Below are 26,646 nucleotides of genomic sequence, written 5' to 3' on the forward strand. Positions count from 1 at the left end.
AGCCGCAAACACGCCTCCGACTACGTATAAATCCCTCCCACATAATTACAGGCAGATAAAATTTAGAGGTGACCGGTTATAGTTATAACACACTGAGTTATGCTAAATGGCTGCTACACGTATGATGAGTGTCTGGCTGTTGGGTGTTGGAGCTGGAGTAGTGGGCATGACCGGCTCTCTCCTCTCATGGCGGCCAAAGAAGTAGTTGAGCTATTCTGCCAGAGAGGCACTGTTGCTATCGGATGAGTTGGTATTGTTTTTGTAGTTCATGATGTGCCGTACACCTTGCCATACGTGACGGGTTTCCAAGTTGTTGAAGTGACTCTCGATCCTTCGTCTATAGGCTGCTTTGGCGTTCCTGATGCCCCTCTTCAGGTCGGACCTTGCCGCACCATACAGCTCTGTGTTGCCGGACCAAAAAGCCATATTGCAGGCTTTTAAAAGGAGTCGGATGCCTTTGGTCATCCATGGTTTGTTGTTGGGAGGGATACGGATGCCTTTAGTGTTAGTGACATTGTCTACACAGCTTTTTATGTAAAAAAGTACAGTGGAGGTGTAGGTGTCAATGTTCTCGTCCTCAAACAAGTCCCAGTCTGTTCGGTTAAAGCAGTCCTGTATTTGCCCTAGCAGCTGGTTTGACCGTACCGATGAGTGGTCGAGATGCTGGAGTTAATAGGGAGATGTGGTCAGATTGGCCCAGATGGGGGAGAGGCGGTGCTTTGTACCCATGTTTGATGTTTCTATAAACATGGTCCAGTATGTTTTTACCTCTTGTGGGGCATTGCACATGTTGATAGAATTTATGGAGGACAGTCTTTAGTTTCGCTTGGTTGAAATCCCCAGCTATTATAAAGACCCCGTCAGGATGGGCGTTCTGTTGTCTGCTAATGGCAGTAAGCAGATAGCCCAAAACAGTAGTGGTATTGGCATCTGGCGGTATATATACAGCCGTGATTATGACAACCGTGAATTCCTGTGGCATATAGAAGGGGCGACATTTTATGGATAAATATTCCAGGTCCGGAGAGCAGTGGTCATCAATGGCCTTAACATCTGTGCACCAGCTTTTATTTGTGTATGCACAAATCCCCCCCGCCCCCGCTCTTATCGGAGCCCCTGTTCCTATCGTGGCGATGAGCAGCGCGGCCCGCTAGTCTGATAGCCTCATCTGGGATCAATGGGTTGAGCCACGTTTCCGTGATGATCGTAAAGCAGCAGTCCTGTAAGTTTTTCTCTTTCGATGTGATAAGTTCCAGTTCGTCCACCTTGTTGGTAAGTTTGCGATGAAAAGGCTTGGCAGTGGAGGTTTGTTCGGGTTTTTTTCCAGCTTACTGTGTATCCCAGCCTGGCGGCCTTGCTTCAGTTTCCTCTCTCTGAGTCGCCTTCGTCGCCTTCTGGGAGGGAGAGTAATCCATGGAGACCCCGATGGTTTAACAAGCTCTACAGGTATGTTGTGGTCGAATTTAGCGTAGTTTAAATCGCCGACACCGAGCGTCGCAGCGATTTCTAGTAGTTTATATCGGCTGTGCGATACATTCCCGTATGCGTTCATGGCGTTTAAAAATAAATAAACTAATAATAAAATAACTAACAAGGAACCCCGACTTGGGGAGTGCTGAGCCGCTACACTGTATGTGCGCCGCCATCTTTAATTAATCAAATATTAAACATATATGTATATATTAATGAAATATATATCAATTGTCACCGCCACACAGAGGCAGCACCTAAGCCCACGGTCATCAAAATCAGCAACATATTCACAGTCGAACGGGTTCAGAAGAACGAGTGAAAGAATTATAGAAGAGTTCCATATCCTTGTGGGAAATACTTTTCCAATTTTATCCTCCCAATGCAAGAGAAGATTTTGAATTTGTAAGAATCAAAATTTGTTTGGAGGAAAGACTTCAAGGAGGCAGGCAGGAAAGCAGACTTGGCAGTTAAAAATGTGTGTTACATAGATAATAGGTGCAGGAGGAGGCAGCACCGCCATTCATTGTGATCATGGCTGATCGTCCCCAATCAATAACCTGTGCCTGCCTTCTCCCCATATCCCTTGATTCCACCAGCCCCTAGAGCTCTATCTAACTCTCTCTTAAATCCATCCAGTGATTTGGCATCCACTGCCCTCTGTGGCAGGGAATTCCACAAATTCACAACTCTCTGGGTGAAAACGTTTTTTCTCACCTCAGTCCTAAATGGCCTCCCCTTTATTCCAAGACTGTAGTCCCTGGTTCTGGACTCGCCCAACATTGGGAACATTTTTCCTGCATCTAGCCTGTCCAGTCCTTTTATAATTTTATATGTTTTTATAAGATACCCTTCTAACCTTCTAAACTCCAGTAAATACAAGCCTAGTCTTTTCAATCTTTCCTCATATGACAGTCCCGCCATCCCAGGGATCAATCTCTAGAACCTACGCTGCACTGCCTCAATCACAAGGATGTCCTTCCTCAAATTAGGAGACCAAAACTGTACACAATACTCCAGATGTGGTCTCACCAGAGCCCTATACAACTGCAGAAGAACCTCTCTACTCCTATACTGAAATCCTCTTGTTATGAAGGCCAACATTCCATTAGCTTTCTTCACTGCCTGCTGTACCTGCATGCCAACTTTCAGTGACCGGTGTACAAGGACACCCAGGTCTCGCTGTACCTCCCCCTTACCTAACCTAACCCCATTGAGATAATAATCTGTCCCCTTGTTTTTGCCACCAAAGTGGATAACCTCATATTTATCTATATTATACTGCATCTGCCACGCATCTGCCCATTCACTCAACCTGTCCAGGTCACCCTGCATTCCTCCTAACATCCTCTTCACAGTTCACACTGCCACCCAGCATTGTGTCATCCGCAAACTTGCTAGTGTTGGTGTTGCTAATTCCCTCTTCCAAATCATTAATATATATGGTAAACAGTTGCGGCCCCAACACCGAGTCTTGCGGCACTCCACTCGCCACTGCCTGCCATTCTAAAATGGACCCATTCACTCCTACTCTTTGCTTCCTGTCTGCCAACCAATTTTCTATCCATGTCAACACCCTACCCCCATACCATGTGCTCTAATTTTGGTCACCAGTCTCCCGTGTGGGACCTTATCAAAGGCTTTCTGAAAGTCTAGATACACTACATCCACTGGTTCCCCTTCATCTATTTGTGTTGTGTGATGTATAATATATGAGAGAAGGGAGACAATGAGCCACTTTATACTTGCTCTGTAAATAGGATGAAGGTATTCGCAAACAACAGATTTAACAGACCAGGTCACCCATTTGGTTGTTGCTGTCCAACAACATGCCTAGCAAGATCCTGAGTTCAGCTCGCTCACCCGGCAACCGTTGGCATGCAGGAAGTCACATGACCATACCACACATGCGCTGATGGTATCATTTCCTGCGCTTTGTAGGCGATTGACACAGTGACCTTTGGCCAGGTACTCAGCCATGCTCTCCGTGTGGCATCATTTAGACCCCAAAATGAATACAGCTGAGCAGTTACAGGGATTTCCAAGCCAAGTATCTGGGAGGAACTATGTTTGAACAGTTTAAGAATTAACAAAAAATATCTTCAATTTTTCTTTAAAAAAATCACAGCCAGCATGTGTCTTCATTTAACTTTTTACCCAAATATTGGCAAATAAACTGACCTTAGGGACTAGGGTTCAATGCCAGAGACTAGGTTTCAATCTATGGATTGAACTACGTAGATTAAACTCCTGACTACGTGTGCCATCTTTATGGAATTTGTGCATTCTCCCTGTGACTACGAGGGTTTTCTCCTGGTACTCCGGTTTCCTCCCACATTCCAAAGACATGCAAGTTTGTTGGTTAATTGGCTTCACAGCACCCTCAGAGAATGTTCTGAAGAAAAATCCCACATCTGAGACATTGACTACTTCCCTTTGCACAAATGTTGCCTGACCTGCTGAACATTATAAGCCATTTTTGATTTTGTTTTAGATTCCTAGCAACTGCAGTTTTTAATTTTTTTTCATTCACTCATGTGACCATTTGCACTGTTGCTGCTCTCCAAATATGACCTTCACTTTCCCTTAAGATCTACTGTGAGTCTCATTCCATAAAAAAAGTCACAAATTTTAACATTTGATTGGGTGCATAAGAATAATCATCTGTGAATAAACGTTTTAGTGTGGATTGTCAAATTAAAAAAGATTTAAGAATAGAGGACTCCCGGCTTTATAAATAGAGGGATATTGTATAAAATCAAGGATGTTTTAATATTGCATTTGTCAATCACTTATTAAGCCACAGCTTAAGCAATTTCAGGTATGCCACTTTTCAAAAAATGGCAGATCTCGAAAAACTGAAAATGAGATTAACCAGAATGTTAGCAGAATAGAGAGAATACAGATTTGTGAATTGAAAGAAATGATTTTCCACAAAGGGAATTATAGAGAGAATTATAATGAAACCCAACATAGTATTGCTGTCAGATTGTTCATTTGATGGCACCTGGTCTTCCACTGAAAACACTCATAGTAACACAGACCCCTCTACTTCAACTGATATCTGTTTGCACTGCACACTGTTGTGCCAGAAATATGTTGGATGTGTTGGAAGTTGCTGTCTCTCCCGCTCTTTGTTTGGCTGAACAGCCCTCCCAATCTAGAGATTTCTCTATGGCAACGTTTGACAGCAATTGCAGGCCAGCAAGCTTGTTACCATGGAGAAATCTCCAAGTTGGAGAGGGCTCTGCAGAAATAAAAAGAGGCGAATACAGCAGCTTTTCAATAGACCGTGAATCTGCGCAGACACTGAGGGGGTGCTGTTTGTTCCCACACCCACCATATCAGCCAGGGTGCAGCCAAGAGCTCCACGTCTCGGTACACCCACCCAACAACTGCCCCTGCAGGCATCCTCTCTATACCCTGGGGCACAAGCACATTGTGACAGGTTTCTTGCAGAGCAGAACACGGTAATGAGAAGAAATCTAGTGCAGAGCCTTAAAGCACCTCTCTAAATATAATACGTCTATTTGGCTCTAAATTCATTATGACCCTTGTTCATGGGAATGCATCTTCAGCTCTAATCCAAGTATTAGTGTAATAGAGGGGTTTAAAGTTACAACTGGGTTTTAACAGAGTAAATAAAAGAAACATTTTGCACCAAGGGCAGAGATGACAAATGGCAAGGAATCTGGGGGGAAGAGAAAAAGCAGTACACAACCCCAGTAAACATTAACCCCAGACACCTATGTAGAGATGGTTGAAAGCTTCAAGTACTTAGGGATAATTATCACCAAATTGGCCTGAACCAGCCACATCGAGGTAGTGGCCTACAAAGCATATCATGCCTCTACTTCCTTAGAAGGCTTGGGAAGTTCAGCATGTTCCCAACAACCCTCATGTGTCGTATAAGACATTTTATTGGGATGCATCACAGCATGGTTAGGAACAGCTCCATCCAGGATGGCAAGAAATAGCAGAGTTGTGGAAATAGCTCAGACTATCACGCAAACCAACCTCCCTTCCATGGACTCCATCTACACTTCACGTTGCCTCGGCAAGGCCACCAGCCTAATGAAGGACCAGTCTCACTCCAGCCACTCCCTCTTCCATCACGAAAGAGGTACAGTTGAAAGCATATACCTGCAGATTCAGGGACAGATTCTTCCCAGCTGTTATCAGGCAACTGAACCGTCCTAATCTGCCAAATCTCCAAATCTGAGGAAGGACATTATTGCCATAGAGGGAGTGCAGAGAAGGTTCACCAGACTGATTCCTGGGATGTCAGGACTGTCTTATGAAGAAAGACTGGATAGACTTGGTTTATACTCTCTAGAATTTAGGAGATTGAGAGGGGATCTTATAGAAACTTACAAAATTCTTAAGGGGTTGGACAGGCTAGATGCAGGAAGATGGTTCCCGATGTTGGGGAAGTCCAGGACAAGGGGTCACAGCTTAAGGATAAGGGGGAAATCCTTTAAAACCGAGATGAGAAGAACTTTTTTCACACAGAGACTGGTGAATCTCTGGAACTCCCTGCCACAGAGGGTAGTCGAGGCCAGTTCATTGGCTATATTTAAGAGGGAGTTAGATGTGGCCCTTGTGGCTAAGGGGATCAGAGGGTATGGAGAGAAGGCAGGTACGGGATACTGAGTTGGATGATCAGCCATGATCATATTGAATGGCGGTGCAGGCTCGAAGGGCCGAATGGCCTACTCCTGCACCTAATTTCTATGTTTCTATGTTTCTATGTCCTGTCACCAGCTAGAGTGCCATCTTGGCCATCTTCATCTACCACATTGGAGACTTTTGAACTATCTTTAATTGGACTTTATCTTGCACTAAATGTTATACCCTTTATCCTGTATCTGTACATTGTTGATGCCTTTACTGTAATCATGTATAATATTTTATTTGACTGTATAGCACACTACAAAAAAGCTTATCACTGTACCTCGTGATATCCAATCTAATCACGATAGGCTGAGTGGACATGTCCAGCATATTTCTACTGTGTGAACACTCAAGTATTTTTCAATGAAAACATACCTTACGATTCAGCATGCTCCACATGAGCGAGTCCAGTGTCCCTTTGGCAATGAGATAATGAATGTGAACTGAACTATTCTGTCCTATACGGTGAGCTCGGTCTTCTGCCTGCAGTAAGTGACCTGGATCCCAGTAAAGCTCGGCAAAGACAACATGTGTAGCAGCTGTAAATGTTAAACCCTACACAGGATAGGAAAATAAATAATTAGATAATTATACATATTTTGGTCCAATAATTTCACTTGAATATTACATTGGTTAACCAGTAAAGATCCTGAATGAGCAATGAAACAGAACCATAAGATTGTAAAACAGAATTACAGTAGATAAAGGGGAAGGTTAGTTGCTTATATATTCTAAAGCCAAGTAACGTCCTAAAACGGCACATCAGACTCGAGATAATGTATTAAAGCAGAGGGATGCACAAAATAATTTGCAGGATGTTTTATCACTCTCCAATGTTTCACTTAGCTCAGTGCCACACAATCCTTACAGAAAAGTAATGAAGAAAAGATTCAAAGTAATATCTGGTTCTTTGTGCAACTGTTAGTGGAAATGGCACAGAGCAATATTGTGAGCAAGCCTATTGAGAATGCCAGAGTTCAAAGAGGCAAGAAATAGATTCAATGATTATAGTTCTGATGGCCAAAAATAAGGCTTGAGTTGTCATTGATAAATTACTCGAAACACTTCACATGTAAAACTTAAGGCTGAAACAGTTTCACCAATGACTTTCAATATTATTAACATCTTTCAAAAGCATCATCGATGATTGCATTTCCGCAATCTAACTCATTCATAATCTTTCCTCATTTTAATAGAGTTTGACCATCAGATCTCAATTTTACAAACATCCCCAGTAAAATAGGGATTAGCAGGGACAGGAAACACGCATCATCACTGAGATATATTTTTATTAAACTAATTATACAAGCAAAAGGGCATTCATTATTCCATCAACTTTGTTACTGCCATGCAGGTAATTCAATTACAAAATTCAGGGGCTTTAGGTGAAGTAGTTGAGCTATTAATTCATAAATCAATGAGTAGAAATGAAGTATTGTGGATCTGGAGTATTGTGTGCAGTTTTGGTCTCCTAATTTGAGGAAGGACATCCTTGTGATTGAGGCAGTGCAGCGTAGGTTCACAAGATTTATCCCTGGGATGGCGGGACTGTCATATGAGGAAAGATTGAAAAGACTATTCACTGGAGTTTAGAGGAATGAGGGGGGATCTTATAGAAACATATAAAATGATAAAAGGACTGGACAAGCTAGATGCAGGAAAAATGTTCCCAATGTTGGGCGAGTCCAGAACCAGGGGCCACAGTTTTAGAATAAAGAGGAGGTTATTTAAGACTGAGGTGAGAAAAAACTTTTTCACCCAGAGAGTTGTGAATTTATGGAATTCCCTGCCATAGAGGGCAGTGGAGGCCAAATCACTGGATGGATTTAAGAGAGAGTTAGATAGAGCTCTAGGGGCTAGTGGTCAGGGATATGGGTTATTGTTAGGGGACGATCAGCCATGATCACAATGAATGGCGGTGCTGGCTCGAAAGGCCGAATGGCCTCCTCCTGCACCTATTTTCTATGTTTCTATATTTCTATGAAGTAACAAAACATTGATACAAATGAAAAATGATTGGAAAAAAAAGTAAACCAACAAAAACGAGGCTTAAAATGATTTATAAACACTAATGAGAAATACAATTGTGCCAGGAAGATAAATGGTTGAATGATTAACCGTTTACATATTTCAGTCCTGTACAGAAAGGAAACATAGAAATGACCAGAAAACTTAACAAGAACTAACACTAGCATTCTAAATAACATCAAACGGCATTTATATTTTATTGTTTAATTAAGTTGACATATTTAAAATAAAAATCACATGATCATGGTAATTTATTTAGCTCATATGTACCTGTCCGGCAGCTTTGATGCTGAGGATTGCAACTTGCACCTTTGGATCATTCTGAAACTGATGGACAAAATGGATCCTCTCTGATGATGGAACACTGCCATCAATTCTTATGTATCGTACCTAAATAAAAATATACATGCCATGTCATTTCAATTACAGAACAAATACTACCACATGATTCGGAACGACTTCAACCACAAATGCAAATCGCACACCTCCTGCAGTGCTGTTGATATGGTCTCCTTTACATCGGTGACATAGACGAGGCAACTATTTTGTGAACACATAAGCTCTTTAGACATTAGAGATACAGCATGCTAACAGGACATTCGGCACACTGAGTCTGCGCTGACCACCGATTACCCGGTCCTTTAGCACTATCCTGCACACTAGCGACAATTTACAGAGCCAATTAATCTACAAACCTGTACGTTTTTGGTGTGTGTGAGGAAACTGAAACACCCGGAGAAAATCCACATGGTCACTGGCAGCCAACTGTTGCAACGATTTTAAAAGCCAAGCCAAGGCAAACAATTGGGCAGCAGCCACCCGACAACCAAAATTCATTTTGTGAACACAAACTTGTTAAAAAGGCGAGGCAAACAATTGGGCAGCAGCCACCCGACAACCAAAATTCATTTTGTGAACACAAACTTGTTAAAAAGGCGAGGCAAACAATTGGGCAGCAGCCACCCGACAACCAAAATTCATTTTGTGAACACAAACTTGTTAAAAAGGCGAGGCAAACAATTGGGCAGCAGCCACCTTACGGCCGCATTGAGGGGACTCACCGTGGAGTAGACGTGCGTTCAGTGTTATTCGCAGCTCAGAGAGCCGTGACCCTCTCGCTTCCTGGGTCTGGCAGAGAATGAGTGAGGGACTACACTTCCAGGTTTTATAGTCCCTCCCCCTTGCCGCCAGCGGGGGCAGCAGAGAGAATGGGGAATTTTTAAAAAACATTAATATCTCTCTGATTTTTCATCGATGGGAAAAATCCTCCGGTCCTGGAAGGCGGAGGGGGGCTCTAAGCGAGCGAGGTGGCCAAAAATGACGGCCATAGGTGGCGGCGTTCTCTCGGAAATCACACCACATCGCGCCAAAAGCGGTCAAGATCGGTCTAGTAATACAGATGACAGTCCCGCCATCCCAGGAATTAATCTTGTAAACCTACGCTGCACTCCCTCAATAGCAAGAATGTCCTTCCTCAAATTAGGGGACCAAAACTGCACACAATACTCCAGGTGTGGTCTCACTAGGGCTCTGTACAACTGCAGAAGGACCTCTTTGGTCCTATACTCAACTCCTCATGTTATAAAGGCCAACATGCCATTCGCTTTCTTTACTGCCTGCTGTACCTGCATGCTTACTTTCATAGACTGATGAACAAGAACCCCCAGATCCCGTTGTACTTCCCTTTTCCCAACTTGATGCCATTTAGATAGTAATCTGCCTTCCTGTTTTTGATACCAAAGTGGGTAACCTCACATTTATCCACATTAAACTTCATCTGCCATGCATCTGCCCACTCCCCCAACCTGTCCAAGTCACCCTGCATTCTCATAGCATCCTCCTCACAGTTCACACTGCCACCAAGGTTTGAGCTGAACAAATTCTTAAATTTCAAGTACTACTCCCCGTACCCCATCCCCCACCATCTTTTTTGTGTACCCCTACCCACATGTATGCCCACATTTCTTTCATCATCTCCCAAAGAGATTTTTTTTCAAACAGAATATATGAGAGAAACAATCAAGATATTAGAGGGGTCAGAAATCAAAGCCATTGATTGATCAAAATTAGGAGAATTAGAGGAAGACAAAGAAAATGTTCAACCCAGAGAGAACTAGGTGATAGGAGTTCAGGGAGAAACTTTAACCACATATAAAAAGTACTTTAATACGTATTACTAATGTCTTGAACCACAGCACCAACTGCTGCAAGGTAAAACTAGGCTGTAGAGCTCTTTTTTGACATGTCATAACTGATTGGAGCAGAATTAAGTCATTCGGCCCATCAAGTCTCCTCCGCCATTCAATCATGGCTGATCTATCCAAAATTCTCCTGCCTTCTCCCCATATCCCCTGACATGCAAAGTCATGACTGGAGAGGTGGCCTCAGTTAGTTCAGGGTATCGATGACTTATAGAATGATGCAGCGAAGGGGACCATTCCATTCTCTGTGTCCGTCTCCACAAACACTGATTGACCTGCTGAATGATCACAGGACTGTGTCTTTATTGGAGATTTCCAGCATCTATTCTTTTTTTATTTCCAACAGTTTATTTTTATTTACTCTATTAAACCATTCATGATTTCAAACATCTTCCGTTGAATCTTACTTGGCAGCCTTTTTCCTCTGTACAGAGAATAATCATAATTTCATTATACGTCCAACTAATTGAAGTCCTTCATTTTATGTTCTATTCCAGTAAATTACTTCTGAAGCGTTTCCTACATCTTGATATTCCTCCTAAAACATGGTGCCCAGAACTACACACTATATTCCCGTTTGGGCATAATAGGTGATCAAGGTGGTTTAGGAGAACTTTATAATTAATTCTTCGAGAAATCATTAAAGAGTAGGCCATTCAGCCCTTCGAGCCATGATGTCTCTCCTCAGTTTACCTGTCAAAACCCATCACTATGTTTCCATTTAATCGTTTTCTTATTAACGTCTTCATTATTCATCGTAATTGCAAGTTTCATATCTACTGCAAAGTTTGCAATTCTGCCCCAAATATCCTGGTCAATGTCATTAATATACATCAAGTGGTGACCTCAATTCTGATTCCCAGGGACTACTGTAAATCTCCTTGCAATCTAAAAAAAAAACTGACTACATTATATTTCCATGTTGCTACTCTCTATGAGCATTCATTTTATCATTCAAGCATTTTGTACAATGGCTTTACAAAGTACATATACATAAAATCCACTACATCACATCAATCTGCTCCTTTACTTCAAAGAATTCAAATTAGTCAATCATCCTTTGTATTTAACACGTCTGACTTCCATGGATTACTTTTCCAGTTAATTTTGTACCAAATTTAGTGCCTTATCCCAGTATTGACATTTCACTCACTGGTCAGCAGTTCCTAAATTAATCCCTTTATCAGATACACTATACATTGCAGATGCAGGAATCTTGATGGAAAAAAACAAACTGCTGGAGGAACTCAGCAGCTCAGTAGCATTTGTCGAGGAAAAAGGACAGGCGATCTTTCGAGTCTGGATTCTTCTTCATATATGTATATATATACAGACACACATTTATACAGACCAAGTTATAGCTATAAATTATTCAAGAGATGGAGGGCAATGGATCAGCGTTCTCGTCGCGCCCCCTGTCAGTACCCAGGCTCACCTGGGGAAGCCAATGATCCTTCCAGCAGACTAAATTCTACAAGACGACGCCTGAGAGCCAAGTCAAAGAATCCTAGTCATTATCCCAAAGCCGAAAGCAGCAACAACGACCAGCCTCAAGAGCACCTAGCAGTTGCACCTGCTCTCCAAATACTACAACTGAATGTTGAAGGCCTCTCTGCAGCCAAGCGACGCCTCATCGAAGTCCTCGCCCACCAACACTTCATTGACGTCACCTGTCTCCAAGAGACTCACGTTGGGCACAGAGGAAGCGGGCCGTTACACCATCAATGGCTTTGATCTTCTTTGCTATTCAGGACTGGACATGGCCCCTGCTTGGCCAGCCTTCACAAATGGGGCAGCAGCCCAACCCCACGGTGTGCTTGTGGAGAGCAGCAAACAATGCAACACATCATTGAAGCATGCCCTCAACAAAGACTCAAAGGAGGACTTGTCACCCTTCATACAGCAGATCAAGAGGCAACTGCTTGGCTAAAGGACTTTGCATTCGCTAAATAAATAAAATTCAAGAGATTGAGCAATTCTGTTGAATTCACACGTCAATAAATTACTGCTTTAGAACATAGAACAGTACAGCACAGGGATAGACCCTTTAGACCACAATGCCATGCCAAGATAATGCCAAATTACTCTAATCTCGTCTGCCCGCACGTGCTCCGGAACCCTCCATACTCTGCATATTCATTGTCTATTTGAGTGTGTCTTCAATCCACCATACTATCTGGAATAACAACGGGATGCACCATTTCTGTTATTATTTTTGCTCTTGCCATGAACATGGTGGCCAAGTCAGCCGAGGTGGAATGAGAGGAAACGTGCAAAGTACCAGGAACTGGTGGAGATGTGCCAGCACAACGGCTGGAAGACATACTATGAGCCCATCGAGGTGGGCTGTAGAGGCTTTGTAGGATGCTCACTCTGCAAAGTCCTCAACCAGTTGGGCATTACGGGGCTGGCAAAGAAGAGGGCCATTCAATCCGCAAGCGAAGCTGCAGAGAAAGCCACTAGGTGGCTTTGGATTAAGAGGGCTGATCCATGGGCGGTTGCTGCTGGGACGCAAGTCGGGGCCTGATCAACCCCGGCTGGATCGCCTGGGCGAGGGTGTCAGATGTTGTGAGACCCGAAACACCCGATGACCCCAGGTCACATGACTGAAGATGCATCCCAGCGCATCTAGAAGATGTATCTTTCACACTCTGCTTCCACCATCACCCCTGGAAGCACGTTGCAGGCAACTACCACACTGTGTGGGGGGAAAAAAGCCCTGTACATCTCCTTTAAACTTTCTCCCACTCTAACACATTTACAAACTGATTTATTGTGACAGATTCTAAATAGATAACAGTTTAAATAAAATTGAAGACACTAATTTTTGCAGCATAAATTCAAATTCAATATTGGAAATGCAAATCAACACACTAAATTTAGTAAAATAATTAATACATTCAATGGGGGTTTCTCAGGCAAAACAACCAATAGAAACTAGTAAAGCCCCATTTAAACTACTAAAGCCCCATTTCCTGCCTCAACCTCCACCACTCTCCTGTAGCATTTCCTTTCATGCTATTAGAAGAAAATGACCCAATAGAGAATGTGATTTATTCATCTATTTTGAACTGCTTCAAACAGATAGATTGAAGATGTTAAGAGAACTACTTTCCTCCATTTGCAAGCTTCCAGTGAGCAAAAGCTTTGTTACAAACAGGCAGGAGAATGTTTAGCTGATCACACAACTTGGGTTATCAGGCAAGGAAGAAAATTGCAACGGAAAGAGAAACTATGGGAGGATTTTGACAACACTTCACTTTGGAAATAAATAAGTACATCCTGCAAAAGTACACCTCAATGGATGCCCTGACACTCGTCATACAGCCATATGAGATAAGAAGCGTGGTATATTTTGTTTGAGAGATCAGGTAACTTATTTTCCTTTCTAAGAACAATTCTGACATTTCTTGCCTCAAAGTCAGTCAATATTTCACAGCACCTTACTCCCATTGACATACGTAGTGTGGTTCTAGGCAGATAAGAAAATACTTGAGGTTATATGTATTGTTTCCACTTTGGGAACACTAAGTGTACCGACTTCTCTTAAAGGCTTTCATCTGGTTTCCTAATCCATTCTTTGTCAAATAAGCAAATCCACCTCTTGTGGATGTAGTCTTATACATAAAATGTGTCAAGTACCATATACAATGATTACATATGAAGTAAGTAAATTATTTAGTGCTTGAGATGCAGATGCATAGGTTTACCAGAATACTGCCTGGATTAGATGGTTTTACCTACAGGAAGTGGTTTATTGTCTCAGGAACATCAGAGGTTGAGGGGAGACTTGATAGAAGCATATAAAATAATGAGAGATATAGATAGAACCTTTTTCCCAGGGTGGAAATGTCCAATATGAGAGGGCATAGCTATAAGGTGAGAGGGGGAATGTTTAATGGAGATGTGCGGGGCAAGTTTCTTTTTTATGCAGAAGGTGGTGGGGGCCTGAAACACATTGCCAGCGGTGGTGGTGGAGTAAGATGCAATAGTGATATTTAGGGATAGTGGGATATGGATAATGTACAGGCATATGAGATCTGTTCAACTTGGCATCATGTTCTACGCAAACATTGTGGGCTGAAGTGCCGATTCCTATGCTGTACTGTTCAACATTCTATTACGTACCCAAAGGTTAAGAAATAATTCATATTAATGCAATTTCTTCATTCTTTACCCAATAAAGATCATCAAACTGGATGAAGACGTATGAAGACATTGTATTGTTCAGTACCTGCAGCGGTAATTTTGGTAATAAGGTGAAGGTCGTTTAAAATACGTTACCTTGGCTTCTATCACAGCTTCTGTGCAAGCCTGCAACATGGTTAAATGATGAGCAAAAACTAAGAACTTCAGTGTCTCGTTTTGCAGCATCATTTTAATGTAGTCCTTCACTGCCCCTGCCTAAACCAGAAACATATATTTAGGTTTACTTATTGTTAATGTCATACCAATGAATATTTACAATAATGAATGAATAGTTCTGTTAAGATAATTCCATAAATCTATCCAAGGCCAGCAAGTGGTCACACAGCAAGATATTAAGATGCCACTTAATGAAATAAAACATTCAGATCAACTTCTACACAAAGCTGGTTGATTCATAATTATAACTGGATGAATGAATATTTAAGAGTCCACATCATAATTTAATGTGAAGAAACAATTCACTGTGTGATTTTTAAATCAAATAATCATATGAATATCTATATGTTAAAAATCAAAATGTTCAATATTGTGACAATCCATAAATAAAACATGGCACTATCATTTTCAAGAATTAAATATCAAATACATAAAGTAGAATGAAAAATCACATTACAAGAAAGATATGAAAGGGTGCATTTAAGTATACTTCATACATCTAAATAATCACCAATACAATGGAAATATTTATTTATTCTAACATGTAATTAAAACGGATCAATAAATGTGGTTGCAAACAAAGCTCAGAATCAATTGAAGTGCTTCTGAAATAGCAGTTTTATCAAGAATCCATTTCTAAATTAGCTGCGGTTCTTACATTTTTAGCAATGCTAATTAACTTAAATCTTCAATATCTACGTGTAATAGTAAAACTAGCACTGCACCCTGAAGCTGTAATAAATGGAAGTACAGTTGATTAGGCCAAAGGATTATTAACATTTTATAGTTCTGGATGAGGAACAAAACATTTGTGCATTTCTATCTAAATTATTTTATGAAATTATAAGCCTGACCAGGGGAGTCTTTCTAATACAGCAAATTGTTAATTCACTGCCTGAAGGGACAGTGAAAGGATATTCAATAGTAATTTAGTAAAAATAAATTAGATAAATACTCAACAAGGACAAAAATGTTACAGGGTTACGTATATGCAAAGAACTGACTCAGAGCCGATTAAATAACTGTTCTGAAGAGCAAATTCAGTTACGACAATCTAGGTCATACTTCAATGCAGTGTTGAGGAGGTACTATGTTCAGAGCTGTATTTAGGGGATTTTCTATCAACCTGTTTATGTGGACACAAATATGTTCCTACACCACTTGAGATGTCCTGCTCAATCCCTACCATCAAGTTACCATACTATGCAGTTCAAAAACCAGTAACAGCAGATTATCTTTCCTAGTTGTTGTTTCCAGGAGCTTGCTATCTGCCAGTTGACATCTATGCCTGCTTACAAAACAGTGACTTCAAATTAACTTATTGTCGGCATTTCCTGCAAAGTCTATGAAGGATGTGAACACTGGTAGAGAATTGCAAGGTCGATTGCAAGTGCCGGGCACAAATTTAAAATTTCACGTGTTTTCCTTCATAAGAGTAGAATGGGTAAAAAATGATTGAGGAACTACTTTTGCACTTCTGATAAGTGGCAATAATGGTGTTCTCAGTAATTAACGTCCAATGAATTGTTACTCTTCTCATTGGGTAGATTAGAAATTAAATTGAGCATAACTTCTTAAAATAATACAGATGTATTCTGTGAGAACAGAATGTAAATGCCTGTAGTATTTTGGATGCTGTGCAAATTTATAGAGGAGGGTCGTGGAGGGAGTTGGAGGAGGGAGGATGTGGAGGAGGAGGAGGGTAGAGGAGGGAAGAGGGGGGTGAGGGGAGGGTGGTGGTGGGATCCAAAATACGATGACCAATCTCAAATGTGTAAAACAAAACAGACAAAGTACCACAGTAGAATTAATACGATACGATACGATGGCTCATCTACCTTTGCAATACCGGTTTGTTGATACATGCGATTGATATGCACCATGATTTTTACAAATGGGTTATCTGTTTCTTCATGTTTTGAATGTAGATTTCTCATTAACTTTTCCCATTCTTCAATGCTCTCATTCATTTCCTACGTGGGCAGAAAGACAACAGTTTGAATGAAAAAAAGAAAGGGCAATTAATGGATCTGTGAATGTGCCCCAATTTCAGCCAGTATGAGTGGAGGAACAGGAGCAGGAAAATTATTTGAGTTACGAGATTGTTCCTGCAAGAGAAACGTCAATGCTGGTTAGGTCAGTCACATGCTCTGTTCAATTTTAGAAACTTATGACAGGCTGGGGGCAAAGAAAAAAATTCTTTACTCTGGTGTTATAAATCAAGGACCAAGAATGTTTCAAGGAGAACTTATTAATTATTTAGAAAGTCCAGGAACCAGACACCGGTAAACGCATCTGTGTCACACAGTGCGAATTTAGGACTGTCTTCACATGAGAAAAGAAAAGGAACAGGTTTGAGCATTATCCCAATATAAAATTTGTATAAAGGGAGTGAGGCAAAATAAATTACAGGCCTGTTAGCCTGTCTTCAGTGGTTGGGACGATTTTAGAGTCCATTATAAAGGATGAGGTTTTGGGGCACTTGGAAGCACTTGATGAAATAGGCCAAAGTCAACAGGGTTTTGTTAAGGGAAGATCTTGTCTGACAAATCCATAGTAATTGTTTGAGGAAGTAACAGGCAGAATAGACAAAGCAGAGTCAGTGGATGTTGCTTACTTGGGATTTTCAGAAGGCCTTTGAAAAAGTGCCACACGTGAGGCTGCTAAACAAGATAGGAGCCCATGGTATTAGAGGCAAGGTACTAGCATGGATAGAAGATTGGCTGACTGGCAGAAGGCAAAGGATTGAAATAATGGGGGCATTTTCTGATTGGCTGCTGGTGACTGGTGGTATTCTGAAAAGGTGGGTGCTGAGTCTGGTATTTTTCACGTTACATATTAATGATTTGGATGATGGAATTGATAACTTTGTGGCTAGGTTTGCGGATGATACAAAGATAGATGGATGGGCAGATAATGTTGAAGAAGCAGGGTGTCTGCCGAAGGACTTGGACCGTGGGCGGTTCCTGCTGGGACGCAAGTCAGGGCTGATCAACCCCGGCTGGGTCGCCTGGGCGAGGGTGTCTGATGTTGTGAGACCCGAAACACCCGATGACCCCAGGTCACATCACCCAGCGCATCTAGAAGATGTATATTTTTCACATGACAGGTTGAGGGAGTGGGCAAAGAAGTGGCAAATGGAATGACCATGCATTTGGTAGAAGGAACAAAGCTGTAGACCACCATTTTCTAAATGGGGAGAGGATTCAGAAATTGGAGGTTCAAAGAAACTTGGGAGTGTTGGTGCAGAATTCCCAAAAGCTTAAGTTGCAGATTTAGTTAGTAGTAAAGAAGGCAAATGCATTCGAGAAAACTAAAATATAAATGCCAGGATATAATACTAAGTTTTTATAAGGTGCTGGTCAGACCATACTTCAAGAGTCAAGAGTGTTTTATTGTCATATGTCCCAGATAGAACACTGAAATTCTTACTTGCTGCAGCGCAACAGAATATGTAAACATGGTATACTGTAAACAATATAATAAACTAGAGTGAAAAAAAAAGATCAGTGTGTATACAGTGCCCTGCATAATGTTTGGGACAAAGACCCATCATTTATTTATTTGCCTCTGTCCTCCACAATTTGAGATTTGATATAGAAAAAAATCACATGTGGTTAAAGTGCACATTGTCAGAATTTAATAAAGGCCATTTTTATACATTTTGGTTTCACATGTAGAAATTACAGCTGTGTTTATACAATGTCCCCCCATTTCAGGGCACCATAATGTTTGGGACACATGGCTTCACGTGTGTTTGTAATTGCTCAGGTGTGTTTAATTGCTTCCTTAATGCAGGTATAAAAGAGCTCTCAGCACCTAGTCTTTCCTCCAGTCTTTCCATCACCTTTGGAAACGGGGTCAAGGTAAGAGCGTTCATGTCGCGGCCCTGTTTTCACCAATCTTTCCACCACCACACACAAGATGCACAAGAAGCGCAAGGCAGACACTACTCTATACAGATGCCGAGAAGTGTGTTCAGCTCTGGCTGAACAACTTCTAATCTTGTGTGTGGACTCGATAAGAAGAAGACCTTTGGAATCTTTTATTGGTGTTTATCAACATGGGGACCAAAGTTGTGCCAATGAAAATCAAAGAAGCCATTACAGTATGAGACTGGGAAACAAGAATAAAACTGTTAGAGGCATCAGCCAAACCTTAGGCTTACCAAAACCAACTGTTTGGAACATCATTAAGAAGAAAGAGTGCACTGGTGAGCTTACTAATCGCAAAGGGACTGGCAGGCCAAGGAAGACCTCCACAGCTGATGACAGAAGAATTCTCTATAATAAAGAAAAATTCACAAACACTGTCGGACAGGTGTTTGTGGAGATCAGAAACATTCTTCAGGAGGCAGGTGTGGATTTTCCAATGACCACTGTCCGCAGAAGACTTCATGAACAGAAATACAGAGGCTACACTGCAAGATGCAAACCAATGGTTAGCCGCAAAAATAGGATGGTCAGGTTACAGTTTGCCAAGAAGTACTTTAAAGAGCAACCACAGTTCTGGAAAAATGTCTTGTGGACAGATGAGATGAAGATTAACTTATATCAGAGTGATGGCAAGCGCAAACTATGGAGCAGAGAAGGAACTGCCCAAGATCCAAAGCCTACCACATCATCTGTGAAACACGGTGGTGGGGGTGTTATGGCCTGGGCATGTATGGCTGCTGAAGGAACTGGCTCACTTATCTTCATTGATGATACAACTGCTGATGGTAGTAGCATAATGAAGTGTATAAATGCATTCTACCTGCTCAAGTTCAAACAAATGCCTCAAAACTCATTGGCTGGCGGTTCATTCTACAGCAAGACAATGATCCCAAACATACTGCTAAAGCAACAAAGGAGTTTTTCAAAGCTAAAATATTGTCAATTCTTGAGTGACCAAGTCAATCACCCGATCTGAACCCAATTAAGCATGCCTTTTATATGCTGAAGAGAAAACTGAAGGGGACTAGCCCCCAAAACAACCATGGCTGCAATACAGGCCTGGCAGAGCATCATCAGAGAAGACACCCAGCAACTGGTGATGTCCATGAATCGCAGACTTCAAGCAGTCATTGCATGCAAAGGATATGCAACAAAATACTAAACATGACTACATTCATTTACATGAGCAAAAAGCTGAGGTGGCTCATGAAGACCTCACCACCCCACTCCAGGAGCCAGGTGGACTCGTCTCCTGGGATGGTGTGGGTTTCCAGCAGGAAGCTCACCACATATTTCCCATCCCTCAGGGTTGAGAGATGGTTAAACCTGCGGAGAGGCCTCCTGCTGCCTTTTTTTTGTTGTAACTGGCTCTGGTGTTCGCTATGTCAGGAGTAGACTATATCCACTCACCAGTCCCCCGGTCGCTGACAGCAGAGCCGCTCCTCCCCCTAGGGACCCCAGGTAGAGTGGCGGTGCGTTTTACCTTCCAGATCTTGGCTACAAGGGACACTCTACTGGTCCCTCGACCCTCAGCAGGAAGAACGCTGCTCCTGGCCTAGGCGTCCTTTTCCAGGTCATCCAAGGACGAGCTGACGCTGGTCATTCCCCTTCACCCCTTGCCCCTTCCCCTCCTTTTGAGGATGAGGTTCAGCGAGCCGGTGAGCCCATGTAAGTTTGGCCACCACAGGGAGGCCAGTCTGGGCCGATGTTGGGCTCCCTCGGTGGCCATGATGAACTCGCCGTTTTCCTCCACTGGAATGAGCGGAGTGGCATCGGGGGGAGTGATAACATCCATTGACTCATTGTCCAAGGAGTCCCCTTCCACACCATCCCCATCCCCGGACAAACCCTTAGTGCTCGATACTCTCGCCCCTTGCCTCTTCCCCACCCGCTGGTCTCTCCTCCACTTCAGAGTGAACTCTGGTGCACCAGACTCAGGGAGTCCCTCTGGAGCCAGGTCCTGAGGGGGAGAAGGGTTTGTTTACCCTACCCCTCCCCGCCTCCAGTCTAACTCCAGAGGTGTGCTCTGCGTCTCGTCCTGGGTGGGTTGCTCCTGGGCTTCCTCGGGTGCATGATGCAGGTCTCCCTCCCCAACAGGAATCTCCCCCTGCTCCATATCACCTGAGTGGTTCCCATCGCCACCCACCCCAGAATCCCCTCCAGAGTATGGAACCGGGGCCCGAACCAGAGGGCGGGAGTCTTCCTCCGCCACAGTACTCCCCTCCCCCCTGGAGGATTCTCCCTTCTGCTCCTCCTTAGAGAGATTCCTCCTTTTTTTCAAGGTGGAGGAGCTCACAGACTCTGGGGTTGCCTGAGCAACCTTCGTTTGAGGCTCCCGCCCGATCCCTTCTGCCCTCACCTGGATTATGGGGCTTGCGGACTCCCTAATGGGAGGTGACGGGATGGGTGGAACGTTCTTGTCTCCGGGAGTTTTGTTCCCCAGGTGTTTCACCTTCTTTGCCACCTTGCTCCCCCTTCTTTTGACCCTCCCCACCCGCGCTCGAATATGTCCCACTTCCTTACAGGCATGGCACCTTGGGCGCTCCGATGTCCAGAAGATGGTGAAATCCCACCCATCCTGCTGGACACAGAAGCACCCGTCAACTACCTCCTCCTGGTCCAGCATCATTGTCAGCTGGCGCTGGAGGGAAAGAACGTGTCGCAGCTCCTTCCTGCGGAACCCCTGGGATATCGGGGTGATGTCTGTGAGTACCTTCCCCAGGGTGTGAAGGTGGGGAAGGAGGGCCTCGTTTGTGCTGCAGGGCGGAACATTGGACAGCACCACCTGCTCCGCCATGGACACTAAGGGCTCGACCTGCAAAAACACTCCCCCCATTGTGACCCCTTTACTCATGGCCACGTTCACCCCCTCAACGGACTAGAGGAAGAACACGGCCTTCCCAAACATCTTGCCCATGTACAGGACGCCTGTGGGCTTGGCTGCCACGGCAGCCACGCAGTCCTCCTAGTTCATCTGCGGGGGCATGTAGCATCTTATCCCATGCTCGAAAGGCGGGTTCCTCATGGGGAACCGGGCCCCGAGGAGCAGCCGAAGCAGCTGAAGAGGCCGGCTTTGCATAGCTCCTGGAAGGCCCCGATCCCCAAGAACACTTACCCTGCATGGTATCAGGCGCTACAATTTAAACCAAGCACTTAAACAAAATGCCAGACAGACACAGACAGTCCAAATGGCACGAGTCCACACCCAAAAAACAAACATGGAACAGTTCGAGGGAGGGAGGCGAGTGGTGTTGCCTCGAATGCCGATAATGGCGGCTCCCAAGAAAACAGCTGCGTCACCACCTCTTTGCCCGTCTATCTCGGCTTTCCTGCGTTCCCTGGCGAGCTGTAGACTTTTGCAGGCAATCCCCGCTGGCCTTCGATGCTCCTGCAGCAACAAAAGGGATTTGCTTGCAGTCGTTGTTGTTGGAAGCCTCCTATCTCCACCGGTCTTTCTGAGAGAAAGGAGGTTCCGTCAGCTCGTTTCCAAGGCCGCGGAAGGTAGAGACGGTGCAGAAAACCTCCCACACCACACGAAAGCTAGACCGGCTCGGTATGCAACAACGAGGCAGTAAGGGGGGGTTGTTCCGAACGTAGGTGTAAAAGTCCAGAAAGCTTTTCTCCCCCTTTTGATGCGCCACAGTTTCCTGGCAGGTTACCAGCCACAGTAGTGGGAGCTGCGCAGTTTGTTTATATTACTGCTCGCAGCCCCAAATCACGTAGAAACTTTTAAAACAGATTTCTGCAGCGATACACAGAGATGCTAATGTACTGCTGTACCTCCTCCGAATTCCAAAAGATGAATAAACTCACTAGTTTTTGCGTTTGGATGGGAGCTCCGCAACACCACACCTCCTCGCGAAACCAGCTTGGAGGGGATGATGGTATTGAATGCCGAGCTGCAGTGTACTTGGAATATTGTGAGCAGTTTTGGGCCTGATATTTGTGGACAATTGTGCTCGCATTGGAGAGGGACCAGAGGATGTTTACAAGAATGATCCCGGGATGATTGTGTTAACCTCTGTTTAATGGCTCCGACTGTACTTGCTGGAATTTTGAAGGATGAGGGGAGGATCTCATTGAAACTTACCGAATAATGAAAGACCTGGATAGAGTGGATATGGAAAAGATGTTTCCACAATTGGGAATCTAGGATCAGAAGCACAGCCTCAGAATAAAACAACATACCTTTAGAAGGGAGAAGAAGAGGATTTTTTTAGTCAGAGGGTGGTGAATCTGTGGACTTCATTGCCACAGACGGCTGTGGAGACCGTCATTGGGTATTTTTAAAACAGAGATTGATAGATAATTAATTAGGGCATCAAAGGTTACACGGAGAAGGCAGGAGAATGGGGTTGAGAGGGAAAAATAGATCAGCCATGATCAAATAGTGGATCAGACTCAATGGCTAGAATGGTTTATGAAGATCTGCTGCAGCTTTTTGAATATAACTATTTAAAGATTCTTTTACTGTTATGCCTTCTGTCCACCACACTATTAGGCAAAATTAAGCAAGGTATTTTGACTGATGAACTTACCTTGTATTACGATTGAAAAATTCCAATGTCAATCTTAAAAAATATATAGTTTACATTTCAAACGACAAAGCCAGATGTAGTTAACATGAAATAATGTTAAAATCAGAAATATTAAAAGGGTAGAACTTATTACAAGTAGAAATGTATGCTTATCACAGACAAAGATTTTAACAAACATCAAGCTTGTAGAGACAGGGCAAAAATCTTAAAGAACTTGTAAAGCACAATTAAATCAGTTCCTGATTTCAGCAAATGCAAACCTGTTCAAGTTAACGGGAGAAAAAAAAAATCTAACATTATGCTGCGCAAGATGATTTGCTGCAGCACTGCAAACAAGCCATGAAGTGACATTGTATCCTGGAAGCACCAGTTTTTATTTTCTCTGTCAAAGGAGTATTACTGAGTAAGCCAAGGCATTGAGGGAGATTCAAGACGTAGTTCGATTAGGGAGAGGATGAGGCTCATGTCTGGTGTGGAGTGAGAGAAGACAAAGAGAGTACAGAACAAGTGTGAGCCAGAGTGAGAGATCATAAGCTAAATTTAGAAAAAGCCATGCAGGCATGAAGGCAATAGGCCACCAGAATAAAAGGCAGAGAGAGATTTAAATCACTGAAAATTTTAAAATGTTCTGTTTTAATAAATCCAGCGTTTTAGCATGGACAATCATTAAATTATTTTTTTACAAGAATTCAATGCTTTTCATTTATAAAGTTGGTTGTGCACCTTTAAATCTGCAATCTCAGTAAAATGTATGAGGTTACTTAGCAACTACGCACAGCATCAGCCCCAAGGGACTTGACATACTGGCAATACATTCCTTGCTCTGCTTGGAATCGAAGCATAAAAATATTAATTTTCACAATGTTAGCGGGAGAAGTTAACAATTAATTTCCAAATTAAATATTCAAAGATGACCCAAGTAGACAAAACTCTCACCTTTGCAGAATTCTTTGACAAATCAAAGGGAATTTGTTGCCGGATTTTTGGAGGCAGCTGGGGCAGAACGTCAGCCTTCATTCTTCGGATCATTATGTTGCTCAGACGTTGGTGAAGTTCATCTAAATTGGAGGCTCCTTTACAATCCAACTGAGCTCTTTTGCCAAAATATCTGTTTTGCATTCCAGTTGAAATAGCATAAAGTTTTCTCATTTTACACAGCAAACAAAATGACTTGAACACGTTATTTACAAACGCATGCAGACGCCCAGGTTCAAATTTCAACAGTAGGCATATAAATAGTAAAAAGGGCAGTATGTGGAGGAACAAGGCTGACTAAAGACAAAAATGGAACTTGCACATGGATACTGCGGATATGGTTAAAGTACTAAATGAGCACTTTGCATCAATCTTCATTAAGGAAGAGTGTTTCCAAAGAAATAGTGAATAAGGAGATAGCCGAGACAAAGTGGGCAGCATATTCGGTTATCATACTGGCATTTAAGAGCCTTTTGGACAGGAACATGAAAATGCAGGAAAAGGTGCAGGGGATGAAGTGATATGGATCAAGTGCAGGCAGAAGGGATCAGTTTAATTTGGAATCATGTTCGGCAGACATCTTGGGCTAAAGGATTTGTTCCTGTGCTGTACTGTTCTATGTTCTATAGTATAGCAGTTGAGTGTGGTTGAGTAGCACCATACAGAAACAGGCCCTTTGGTTCACCATATCGAAATGGAACATTAAGTAACCAATTATACTAAGCACATTCACAAGCACTTGGCCTGTAGAGTTCTATATCTTTGCAATTCAAGAGCTTGACTAAAGACTTAAATGGTGTGAGATTGCTTGCCTCCACCACTCCCTCAGACAGATTCCAATCACTCTCTGGGTAAGATGCTAAGATAGGTGGAGGGGCAGACAGTGTAGAGGAAGCAAGGATGCTGCAGAGGACTTGGACAGGTTAGGAGAGTGGGCAGAGAAATGGCAGATGAAATTCAGTATAGCAAAGTGCAGTCATGCATTTTGGTAATAGAATAAAGACGTCGATTATTTTCTAAATCGAAAAGCGAATTCAGAAAGGGACTTTGACGTGCTGGTGCAGGACTCCCAAAAAGTTAATTTGCAAGTCAAATCAGTAGTAAGGAAGGCAAATTCAATGCTAGCATTTATATCAAGAAGACTGGAATACAAAAACAGAGATGTAATGCTGGGCTCGATAAGGCGCTGGTCAGGCCGCAATTTGAGTATTCTGAGCAAATCTGGGCCCCATATCTGAGGATGGATGTGCTGGCTCTGGAGAGGGTCCAGAGGAGGTTTACGAGAATTATTCCAGGAATGAGTGGGTTAGTGTATGATGAGCGTATGACAGCACTCGCTGGAGTGTAGAAGGTTGAGGTGGGATCTCATTGAAACTTACAGAATAATGAAAGGCATAGATAGAGTGGATGTGGAAAGGATGTTTCCACTGGTGGGAGTCTGGTACCAGAGGTCATAGCCTCAGAATTAAAGGGATGCTATTTTAGAAAGGAGGTGAGGAGAAACTTCTTTAGTCAGAGGGTAGTTAATCTGTAGAACTCATTGCCATAGAGGGCTGTGGAGGCCGTCAGTGGATATTTTTAAGGCAGAGATAGACAAATTCTTGATTACAACGGGTGTCAAGGGTTATGCGGATAAGCAGGAAAATGGGATTAGGAGGCAGAGATCAGCATGATTGAATGGCAGAGTAGACTCAATGGGTCCGAATGGCCTAATTCTACTCCTATAACGTGAACGTAAAGAAAATTTTCTTCAGATCCTCTTTAGGTCTCTTATAATGGTCTCCTTTAAGGCTTTTGATAAGATGCTATATAATAGACTTATCATAAAAGCACAAAGCATAAAATAGATATTGATGGAGACTGTTCCATTGGGAACTAAGAGAATTAAGAACAACAAGAACTCTTCTGTGCAGCATGTCCTTGGAATCTGAAATGCACTGGATACAAGTTCCACTGCGGCTTTTCAGAGTGAATTGAATAAATTTGACATAAATTAAGATTGTTCAGCATTAAGCAAAATTCTGATATTTTAGTATGCAGCGGGACCTGGACAACATTTCAAAGAAGAGTTCTGATGTAAAGTCATCGATCTGAAACACTAACATTGTTTCTCTTTCACAAATGATGTCTGCCCTGCTGAATGTTTTCTGCATTTTCTGTTTTTATTTCAGATTCCAAAGACACTTACCAAATTAAAAGTTTTGACCAATCAGAAATAATATTCACAATTCAATTCCTTACCTAAGATGAGCATTGCAATACTTTTTAGCATAGTCGGTCCAAGTTCCAAATTTTCTTGGATGTAGTGCATTAATCTGCATGAAAAGCTAAAGAAATATTTAAGTAAAAATAGCAAGGAGAGAAATGTATATAAACTGCTACACTGGAGACTTTCAAGCTATCAGTGGTCCAATTCCAAATGATCAGTCACCCAGCAAACATGTCTGACCAAATTGAAAA

At 42.7% G+C, this 26,646-nt stretch overlaps 1 protein-coding gene across 3 annotated transcripts in view; it reads right to left on the minus strand.

Annotated features, from left to right (window-relative positions):
• zranb3 (zinc finger RANBP2-type containing 3) overlaps positions 1-26,646 on the minus strand; it is a 107,649-nt gene that overhangs the window by 32,061 nt on the left and 48,942 nt on the right. For 2 of the 3 annotated variants that reach the window (XM_033024660.1, XM_033024661.1), the window contains exons 6-11: positions 26,428-26,513; positions 24,148-24,319; positions 16,577-16,711; positions 14,658-14,777; positions 8,443-8,562; positions 6,520-6,699 (exon numbers count right to left, since the gene is read on the minus strand). In XM_033024660.1, the coding sequence (XP_032880551.1) occupies positions 6,520-6,699; positions 8,443-8,562; positions 14,658-14,777; positions 16,577-16,711; positions 24,148-24,319; positions 26,428-26,513 (813 nt within the window). The remainder of the gene's footprint in view (positions 1-6,519; positions 6,700-8,442; positions 8,563-14,657; positions 14,778-16,576; positions 16,712-24,147; positions 24,320-26,427; positions 26,514-26,646) is intronic. The other variant, XM_033024662.1, reaches the window with a different exon arrangement.

This window comes from Amblyraja radiata, chromosome 7 (assembly GCF_010909765.2).
Source record: "Amblyraja radiata isolate CabotCenter1 chromosome 7, sAmbRad1.1.pri, whole genome shotgun sequence".
Taxonomy (NCBI): domain Eukaryota; kingdom Metazoa; phylum Chordata; class Chondrichthyes; order Rajiformes; family Rajidae; genus Amblyraja; species Amblyraja radiata.